A 10,642-nucleotide genomic window follows, 5' to 3' on the forward strand; every position below is an offset into this window, starting at 1 on the left:
CGAAGGTTCAAGGAAGTCGAGAATGGTGGCCGAGCTCTGGGCGCTCACTCGCGTGTGGTTTGGGGCCGGTCCCCTCACCTGTAAAAGGGAGATGCTTCCTGGGACGTGTCAGGGATCCACACCGTTCTGGGTGCTGGGTAAAGGTGACCCAGGCAGCAGCCTGTACAGCAGGCGCGCCTGGGCCATGAGGGGTGATAGACTCTTCGCCGTGGTCAGAAGACTGGGGGTCCCTGGCCGGACTCAGCCTGGACAAGCCCCTTCTCCTCGGGGCCCCAGTTTCCTATCTGTAAAATGAAGAGGTTGAACTCAATGACTTCCAGCGACTCTCCAATTATATGCTAGAAACCCAGGCCAGGCATACTTGATTTTCCAAGGAGCAGTCACATGAGCCCTCTCTATCTTAGACACACAGTCTGGAGACCTTGAGCCGTTCCCAGGCTGGAAAGAAACAGGTGTGAAACCACCTATCCCAGGATCACGTCACCAACATGTCCTGGCAACGCCAGCATGTGTACGCCTGAGGTGTAGATCTCAGGGAGAAAAACAGGTCCATGGGGCACCTTCCTGAGCCAGAAGAACCAGAAGTTGTTCTAGCTACAACAATGGGCTGGATGATCAGGGATGGGGGTGGGGAGCAAGAGGGGAAATGGGCTCACCCTGCCCTTATTCCCTGGCATTGGAAGGCAGCCCCATCTCCTAACCCAGTCCAAGTATCCTCAATATAAACAGCTCTTTACCTGCCCTCCAGAATCCATGCTACCCCACACTTGAGCCCATTACAACATGTCTTCCTTGCATGAACTAAGGACTCAAAGAAGTTCAGATGTCAGCTGGAGAGAACAGTGTGCAATAACAAGCATCTCCTCCAGGGGTGTCTGGGTGGCTCTGTTGGTTAAGCGTCTGCCTTCGGCTCAGGTCATGATCCCTGAGTCCTGGGATCGAGCCCCGCATTGGGCTCCCTGCTCAGTAGGGGTCTGCTTCTCCCCCTCTCCCTCAGCCTGCTGCCACTCTCCCTGCTTGTGCTCTCTCTCTCTCTCTCAAAACAAACAAACAAACAAACAGACAAGCATCTCCTTCCAGGTTCTAAGCTCTGAGACCCTCAGACTAGGACACAATGGCTTGGTGGCCTCCCTTAACCAGCTGGATCAAAGTGGGAACACAGTTCAGTGTGGTTGAGTGCTTACTGGGTGTGGGGTCTGGCCTAGGGCAGGGGACAGAGACCCAGGTGAGACACTGCCCTGCCCTGAGGAAGCTAAGTTATGATTTAATCAGGGAGTGGAGGTAGAGAGGGGGAAGAAGGAAGGCCAGGAGAAATGCATGGTTATTTTATTTTTTAAGTAATTTCTTTTAAAGATTTTATTTATTTATTTGAGAGAGAGACAACATGAGTGGGAGGAGCAAAAGGGGAGGGAGAGAGAGAATCTCAAGTCGACTTCACGCTGGCGTGGAGCCTGATGCGGGGCTCACTTCCAGGACCCTGAGATCATGACCTGAGCCCAAACCAAGAGTCGGATGCTTAACCGACTGCACCACCCAGGTGCCCCGAGAAATGCATGCTTAAAACTACGTAAGATGACAGAATTGCCTTCAGAGCTATGAAAAACTACAAGCAGGAAGAGAAGGGTCCTCAATTCCTGAGCCCTACTGTGTGCCAGGCCCTTCCCCTGTTTCCCCTCATGTCACCCTCGGGGTCCCTGTGAGTGGAAATAACAGGAATAGTAGCTGCCGTTCATGGTGTATGTACAATGTGCCAGACTCTTTTCTAAGTGCTTTAGTTCTTACACCACACCAGGAGGTGTGCAGTAGAGAAAACAGGATCGGAAAGGTCAAACCACAAAGCCAACATCTGGCAGTATTTACAGTGGTGGTAAGGAACCTGGAACCCAGGTGCAGTGGCGGGGGGGGGAGGCACTGGAAGAGATTCCCGAAGGTGTTCCAGTAGGGGGAACTGTGGTGAGGACCCCGGGGAAGCCCTGGGCAGTCAGAGCACAGCAGGTGAGGCTGTGAAGATGGGGTGGCACGGGGGGTGTGTGTGTGGTAGGTTTGGCAGGTGGCGAGGAGGTTTTGGAGGTTGTGAGCTAGGGGGGACAAGGTCAGAGCTCTGCCCTGCCAGGCAGAAGATGGGCCTGGTGGGACTTGCAGGAGAGCCCAGCCCGGGCTGGGACTGCCCTTTGGCAAGGCTCCAGGGAGGGGTTGCGGGTCTGCCTTGAAATGGGGTGGTGGGGTGGGACGAGAGAAGAGAGTGGGGCTCATTCTGATGTGAGGGTGGCGGTCATCAGGCCTTTAGAGCCAAGAGGCCTGAGACTCAGCCATCAGCTGGGCTGATTTCCTGCTTTTGTAAGCAGGAAAGGACCCAAGGCCCACAGAAGGGATTGCCCACTATGCCTTGGGAGAGAGTGAGCAGCAGAATGAGGACTGCAGCCCAGCCCTCGGTGAGAAGCCATGCTCAGGAGGGTTCGCTGGGACAGCCCAAGGAGCCCGGGGCGGGTCTAGGAGGAGGAGATCAGAGATGAGCCTTGCTTCCTAAAACCCGTCTGCCCGTGAGAAAGTAGTGGTGAGTGGGTTCTACTTTGGCCACAGTGGGAAAGCGGAAGGGTGAGTGGGATTGGTCCTTGGGCATCTGACGGGGAACGAAGAGTTGCCACGAGATCAGGAGAGGCAGGTAGGGATATTATTGGGACTTCACCTTCTTTGGGGCCCTTTGGAGATGGGGAGAGAGAAGTGGAGACCCAGGGCTGGCTGCAGGGCTGCCCGCTAATGTTGCTCTCTCGCTTGTCCACTCATTCATTCTTGCACCAAATATGTATTGAGAGCCCATTCTCTGCTACGTGCTGTGCTGAGCCTTCGGGATAACATCAGTGAACAAACAGCCAGAGATCCCAGCACAGACGGACAACAAGTTAATTACTGGTACTTCAGCAGGTCACGAGTGCCATGGAAGAAAGAAGAGGAGGAGCCAGGGAAGGGGCACCAGGAATGCCCGGCAGGTGACAAGTTTGAATCCAGGCTAGACCAGGCCAACAAGGCCTGGAGGCAGGAGCCCGTTTGAAGAAGAGAAGGAGGCCAGGGTGGCTGGGACAGAGTGACCAGGGCGTGCCCAGAAATGAGGTCAAAGGACTGTGGGGCTGCACCTTGAGGGCTCCTAGAGCCTAGGAAGGACTTCGGTTTTCACCCTGAGCAGGATGGGACCCTTGCAGGGTGTGGAGCAGAGCACAGACATGGTCTGACTTAAATTTCAACTGCATCACTTTGGCTACTAGGTGGAGAACAGACTGGAAGGGGGCAGGGGCGGAGGCAGGGAGGCCGGCAGGAATCCAGGTGGAGGCCAGGCAGGAATCCAGGTGGAGGCCACGGTGGCTTTGGGCCAGGGCGGTAGCAGTGGAGGAGGCGAGGAGGGGTGGGATTTGGGACATGCTTCAAAGGCAAGACTAACACAATTTCCTTAGGGGAAGGTGGTGAGGTGTGAGACAGAGGGAGGGGGCTGGGGGGACTCCAAGGGTTGGCACCCACAATTGGAGCCTTCACACAGATTTCTATGGGCGGTGGCACCTGCGCCCTGGATCTCTGTGCCCCGGCCCCACTTCTCAGCATGCCTAAGAAGAGAATCTGACAGAATATCCTGTGGCCGTGGATGTAGACAACAGGTTACATCAGCACCCGCCTCCCCCCCATACACTCTGTTAATGTCGGACGCTCATCATCTGCAGCAGCCTCAGCACTTGGCCTGCCCGTGCCCCCATCCTCGGGTCTGCCCTGATGCTCTACACCACCCCCGCCGTGTGCATCCCCGTCCATCCGCATCCTGTCTCCAAGTCCATGGGACTGCCTAGGAATCACTGAAGTGTAATGGAGGTGATCCTGAGCATGAACGCCCCCATCCCCACCCCACCCCCACCCCAGAAGCCCCCTTGGATGACCTCCAGAGCCTCCCAAAGGACATGGGAGAAAAGAACCTCAGAAGCATGTGCTTTGCCACGGATCACTGGGCTGGTGGGGGGCAGAGCTGAGGTTGGAACCCCAGTCTGGACGACACCAGAGCCCCTGCTGCCTCTGCTGGTGTCCATTGGCCCCTCTCAGGCAGAGAGAGAGAGGACGGGAGCAGGGAAAAGAAAAGTACCAGGCAGGTGTGAGAAACACGGGGCGTGAGCCGTCATCTGATTTGTAAAAAGATGCAACGAATTTATAAATGATGTAAAATATCACTTTCAAAACAACAGGGAAGGGCGCCTGGGTGGCTCAGTTGGTTAAGCGACTGCCTTCGGCTCAGGTCATGATCCTGGAGTCCCTGGATCGAGTCCCGCATCGGGCTCCCTGCTCGGCAGGGAGTCTGCTTTGCCCTCTGACCCTATCCCCTCTCATGTGTTCTCTCTCATTCTCTCTCTCTCAAAATAAATAAATAAAATCTTTTAAAAAAAAAAAACAGGGAAGAGTGAGCGTATTTAACCGGACTCCGCTCGTAAGGAGCCGATGGGTGAGTGGAATCATAATTCACGCTCTAACACGCTTAGTGTACTGGCCACACAGAAGGTTGGTCGAAGGAAGCAGAGAGGAAAAGAGAGGGATGCAGGTCTCCCTGCCTTGTCAGCTTGGGTTGTTGTCCAAAGAGAAATGGGCTTTCATAACCCCAGAGCTGAGACACCCGCCACCCTTTATACACGCAAATCCCCGGCTTGTCCCCTGGGAGGGAGGCCCGGAGAAGAGAAGGCCGAGCGAGGGAGGCTGTTTGTGACTCACACAAGGGAGCTGGGGGAGCTGCACACCACCCTGGGAGAAGGCAGGGCTTCAGGACCGGGAGTCACTCCTCTCTGGGGTCCCACCCTGTCGGCTCTGGGGGTTCCTGGGGTGCGGGGACTGCGCAGGGCCTGGCCCCTGGTGGCCATGCTCTATCTCTGCCGGCCTGGCCGCCTGTCCCAGGCGGGCGGCAGCCTGGTGGGTGGCGCTGTGGGGACGGAGGGGGTTTGGGCCGGCCAGGTGGGGCAGGCAGGGTTAGTTAAGGCCTTGCTGGCTGGGGCCTGGCCGCCCTGCCTGGTCCCGCTGCAGGGCTGCAAGGCTGCAAGGCCATCGTTGGCCGGCAGGGGGCGGGCCACCGGGCCATCATCCCTGCCCGGAAGATTTCACACTCCGTACACACTTCCTCCAGGGTCAGGGCCACCCAAGGTGGCTCCCTCCCCTCTCCTGGTGCCGAGGTCTGGGCACCGGGCCACTGCTCATTCTCCAGGCCAAGTTAAACATTTAGTGGAAGGTTATCGGGTGGGCGAGGGGGAGGGAGATCAGGGACCGACAGACACTCCCCAGCGTCTCCTCTCCGGAGCCACCAGTTCCCGCCCCTGCCAGACAATGCCCGTGGAGGAGTTTGTGGCCGGCTGGATCTCTGGTGAGACGTTTTTCTTCCTTCTGTCACATCCCCCCTAGCGGTCGGTCACTGCCTGGGGACACAGAAGGAGCTGAGACCAAAGCCCTGGTGGCTCTGGAGCGCCAGACCAGCTATCCCCATGCCTCCTGGCAGTTGCCTCAGGGGCGCGGGGAGGAAGGTGCAGGTCCCTAAGCCACGCTGTCCTCACCTGCAGGGCCAAGGTGAGCCCTCTCCCAGACACACCTGCAGACCTTCGCCGTGAACCCCACTCTCTAGGCCCACCCCGTGGGGCTCAGAAAGCAATTCCACTGTTGACCCCAGCAGCTGTCCTGCATTCCCCTCAGGGCCTCTGCCCTACCCTGCGATGGGCTGCATGTCCTGGCGCGGAGGCCTGCTGTGTTGTGGACCCAGCCCAGCTTCTGGCTGACAGTTCTCTCAGAAGAATGAGAGGGTCATTCCAAACCTGCCTCCTGGGGCTGTGACCTCGCCCAAGACTCCAGGGCCAGCACGGCTATGGAGGGCAAGATCGGAAGGTGGGGAGGTGGCCTGGGGGCTGGGCTCTCCTCCCCGGGTGCCAGCAAGACTGCCCATAGGGCCCCCAGCTCCGTACTGCTGGCTGAGGGGGTAGAGTGCTGGGAGGGCAGGGCCTGGTCTGGATCAAGGCCCCGTACTCAACAGCAGTCATGCGTGGAAGGAAGGAAGGAGTCGGGCAGGCAGGCAGGAGCACTGGAGAATCTGTCCCACGGCCCCACAGTTGGGTAAGCAAGCAGGATGGTCAGTGCTGGACTCTGTGAGGACACCGCGTCTGGGGCTGGCTCCTCCCTTCTGCCTGGGTGTCCTCTGGGCACGGCCAAGGCCCTCTCCATGGTCCCCTTGTCCCCACACCTTCCTAGCCCAGCGCTTGGTGTGGAGGAGGATGCAAAGGGAGTTTCTTTGGAGTCTGGCGGGAAGGCCTGGCCTCATTTTCTCCTGCCCGAATCCCCCTCTCCTCAGACAGGCGCAAGGGGCCTCACTTATAGCATCTTCTTATCACGCAGGAGCTCTGGGCTTGGTCCTGGGACACCCTTTTGACACTGTAAAGGTGAGTCGAGGGGAGGCACCCAAGGAATGAAGGATGTCACCTGAACCAGATGTCAGGATGCCTTGAGAGCAGGGCCTGGCTGATGGGGATCTTTCCTATCAATCCTGCCCTGCTGGCATCCTGCTGGGCAGAGGGAGGAACGGGGCTGGAGCCATCCCTGCCCGCCCCTACGGGGCTGCCTGCTCTGTCCTCCTCCCCAAGGTGCGGCTACAGACCCAGACCACATACCAGGGCATCATCGATTGTATGGTTAAGACTTACCGCCATGAGTCGGTGGGTGTCTTGCTTCTTTGGGGCTTTGGCATGGGAGGCATCTGGGTGGTCAGCAGCAGTTTTCTTCTCCCCGGCAGGGCTCTCTGCCGCTGGAAGAGAGAAGACCAAAGTCGGGGCCTCCTGGGGGCTGGGTGGTAGCTCAGTGCCCCAAGGATGGACCTGAGGCTGTCCCCAGCCTCAGCCTGCCTCAGCCTCCCTTCGGCAGGGCTCAGGAGTGGTTTCCGGCCAGAGGAGACCCTGCCAGAGATGGGAAGGGCAAAGAGGAGGCCCCCTTTGCCCTAGGGTCGCCATGTCTTTCTACAGCTTCTGGGCTTTTTCAAGGGAATGAGCTTCCCCATTGCGAGCATAGCTGTGGTCAACTCCGTCCTGTTCGGGGTCTGCAGCAACACGCTGCTGGCACTCACAGCGACCTCCCACCAGGAGCCCCGAGCCCAGCCCCTCCAGTCCTGGTGTGGTCCTGGCACCCCTCCAGCTCACACCCTGCTCAGCCCCTTTGCCTGCAGCCTCACCGGGCCCCAGTCCACAGATCTCGCTGGGAGAGACCCAGGGTATTAATCATTAAATAGCTCCCATCGTTTAGTTTCGGTCTTTGTTCTCAGCACTTAAGTATCTGCCTTTTGATTGGTGGAGTGGAGGAAAGAGGGGCCTCCAGGCACCAGGGGGAGCCCCAGCTGATTGAGGGGTGTGAGCATAGAGGCAGAGGGGCCCGTTTCTGGCTCCACCCCACACCCCAGCCAGGCGCCTGAGGTCACCCTCTATTTGGCACCTGCCCTGATGCCCCTAACACACTTTCTGGGGCAGAGAGCAAGGACAAAGGACAGAATCAGGTGGCTCACTCCAGTGAATTAATGATTCATGAGACCCCCAAAAGGTCCTGGCTTTTCTTCTGCCCCTTCTTGTACGGGGCACACGCTTGCATATTTCCCCAGCCCTGAGACCTGCACCTCACCAAAACAAGGAAGCAAACTGAGACTCCATGCTAGTGGCCGGCCCAGCCAGGCCCAGCTCCTAAGTCACCCTCCCCTCCAGCTCATTGCAAAGCCGGACAGATAGCAGAACTGGGGACTGTAGGGTCACGGATGGGGATTGGGTTCAAGGACCAACAGGAACCTGGTTTGCCATCAAGCTCATGGATTCGGCTTAACAGGTCTGGGAGCAGAAATTGTGTTTTAGTGTGGAGATGGGGAGGAAGAGGCAGGATGTGACTCTGGCCAGCCCAGGGCAGGGAATGACAACCTGTGATGGGCACAGAAGTTGCTTTTGGCTCAGAAAGCCTGACGCTCTCAAACATTGGCATTGTGTGCCATCCCCACCGCGCCTGCGGGCAGGATGGGGAGCCGGGGGGCCCTAACCTGCCCCTGCTAGCCACCCTAGCTTTGGCTCAGCCATTTGCTCACCGTCGGGAGCCCTGGGCTCAGGGTCACGTCCCCTGGAGAAGCCCTGAGCTTGGCACTGCCCGCAGGCTCTGAAGGATGACATCAGGATCCCGCCTTATAGGGAGGGAGCCCAGAGCACCATCCTTCCAGCCGGGGAGGAGGTAAGCAAAGTGGGCCCGCCGCCCTCGGAACACCATCGCCGGAGCCAGCTTCCAGGGCTGAGGGACTAAGCTCGTGTACTTTCCGCAAAAGAAACAGAACCCACAGAAACCCCTCACGACACACTAACCTCAGCTTGACCTCAATTCTCATCCGAACTTTAACAGCTGACCTTGACCTTAGTGCATCCGTGAACCTCACATTAGCCCCGGGCCCCAGCTTCCCTCCGCCTCCACTCAGAACCACCCTCAGTCCTAATACTACCCCAGATGTTTGTCCCTTCTGCCTCAGCCCGGTGATAAGAGTCCTGGGACACAGATCCCACCATCACCCACCTTCTGTTGGGACCCTAGTAGTTGGGGGTTTGCGGGAGGCAGGAAAGGCTGGCCCAGCGCTTGACCCCCTCAGGGGCCTCTGAGAGGTGTCCCGCAGGAAGTGGGGGGAGCGAGACTCTATGAAGTTGAGTCCCCAACAGGACTGAGGTGACCTCCTTCACTGTGGGGAGGGGTCAGACCTGTCTCACGGGCACAGACTGAATCCTTTCTTCAGACCCCGTCACCGCAGGTGCGTGCCCACCCCTGGCTTCTGGGGGGCTAGAACCTACCCCCACTCTTGGAGAAACAATGCAGGATTGTTTCTGAGCTCTATGCACGGGCCAGGCAAGTTCAGTGCTGTTGCCCAAGGAGACGGGCAGTGCCGCCGGCCGTCAGGGGCAGATGCTAAGGGCAGTGGTCTGGCCTGTGCTTGGCCCCGCGGGCAGATGCGGCCCTCTCTGCCCACCACCTTCCTCTTGTTAGGGTGGGCCGCCGCCCTCTCTGCCCACCACCTTCCTCTTGTTAGGGTGGGCCGCCGCCCTCTCTGCCCACCACCTTCCTCTTGTTAGGGTGGGCCACCGCCCTCTCTGCCCACCACCTTCCTCTTGTTAGGGTGGGCCGCCGTGCTGGCCCGGAGCCCCACCCAGGCTCTCCGTGCTTCCTTCCCTACAGGTCTACTGCTTGGCCCCTTTTGACCTCATCAAAGTCCGGCTACAAAACCAAACAGAGCTGAGGGCGCGGCTGGGCAGCCCCCCGCCCTGGTACCGGGGGCCCGTGCACTGTGCGGTCTCCATCTGCCAGGAGGAGGGGCCCCAGGGGCTCTTCTGGGGAGCCTGGGCCCTGACGCTGAGGGACACCCCCACGCTGGGCATCTATTTTGTCATCTATGAGTGGCTGTGCCGCCAGTCCACGCCGGACGGCCAGAACCCCAGTAAGTGGGGTGTGTGAGCGGGGGGGGGGGGGGGACAGACAGGAGTGGGGGAGGGGAGCTGGCCCTTGCCCTGGAGGATGGGGGAGGGACCCTAGGGATGGGGTGGGGGTGCTCTGCTCCTTGGTCTGACACCGCCTGGGCTTCCTCTGCCCCAGGCTCAGCCACAGTGCTGGCGGCAGGGGGCTTCGCAGGCATCATCTCCTGGGCCGTGGCCACCCCCTTGGACGTGATCAAGTCCTGGATGCAGATGGCCGGGCTGAAGCACAGGGTGTACCGGGGGGTGCTGGACTGCATGGCAAGCAGTGTCCGGCAGGAAGGACTGGGGGTCTTCTTCCGGGGGCTTACGATCAACAGCGCCCGTGCTTTTCCTGTCAACGCCGTCACCTTCCTCAGCTACGAGTACCTCCTGCGCTGATGGGGATGAGCGTGGCCAGGTCGTGGCCGCAGCTCCCCCGCCAGACCCCCGCCCTACCGCCCAGATGGGAGAATAAGGGGAAAGCACCAGCTTGCCTTTGCCATTCGAGAGGCCCGGCCCTTCCTTATGGGCACGCAGCTATGGGGGGCAGGAGGCCCGGGGTCCTGGCCTCGGGAACACAGGGCTGGCTTCAGCCTCCCAGCAGCCCTCAGCCTTGGCACCCGTGCTCCCCGAGTCTGTGAAACACACTCACGGGCCCCTGGTGCTGGTGACATTCCGGCCCCCGCCTGTGACTTCACCCCTCAGAGAGCTCTCAGGGCCTGCACTCCTGGGTGCTAGCCACCCCCTGGATTCCAGCAACGGTCCTCACCGCCCCCCACCTCGCCTCCTTCCAAACCGCTCCCCGCACGACCCTCCTGGAGAGCAGTCTTCTGTCTCCTGCTGGTCCAGAATCCTTCAGTGGCTCCCCTGGCCTGTGAGAAGAAGCCCCACCTCCCCCACCTCCAGCCCTGCGTGGGGAGCACAGGCTGGGCTGTTCTTCATTCCCTCCTGCCCAGCAGAGGGCGGCACCCCCAGGGTGACTCCATCACCCCTTGGCTAAGCCCGCTCCTCGGCCCAGGCTGAGCACTGTCCCCCGGAGTCGTTCCTGGCAGGCAAGGGAGTCCCCCTTGTCCCCCACTGACTGTGGGGTTTTCCCCCAACCCCTTCCCTCCCACATCCCCCACATGTGGCCTTGATCA

The 10,642-nt window shown here is 59.5% G+C and overlaps 1 protein-coding gene across 1 annotated transcript; it reads left to right on the forward strand.

Annotated features, from left to right (window-relative positions):
• Positions 1–5,146: 5,146 nt before the first annotated feature.
• SLC25A45 (solute carrier family 25 member 45) lies at positions 5,147–9,911 on the forward strand. The gene is given in 5 exon segments (XM_045892548.3): positions 5,147–5,374; positions 6,391–6,434; positions 6,636–6,707; positions 9,229–9,487; positions 9,643–9,911. Coding segments are annotated over 5 exon segments (681 nt in total). The 5' UTR covers positions 5,147–5,337.
• The last annotated feature ends 731 nt before the right edge of the window (positions 9,912–10,642 follow it).

The sequence above is a fragment of the Mirounga angustirostris genome, unplaced genomic scaffold (assembly GCF_029215605.1).
Source record: "Mirounga angustirostris isolate CCGP_5_RB_7025 unplaced genomic scaffold, mMirAng1.0.hap1 SCAF_13, whole genome shotgun sequence".
Taxonomy (NCBI): domain Eukaryota; kingdom Metazoa; phylum Chordata; class Mammalia; order Carnivora; family Phocidae; genus Mirounga; species Mirounga angustirostris.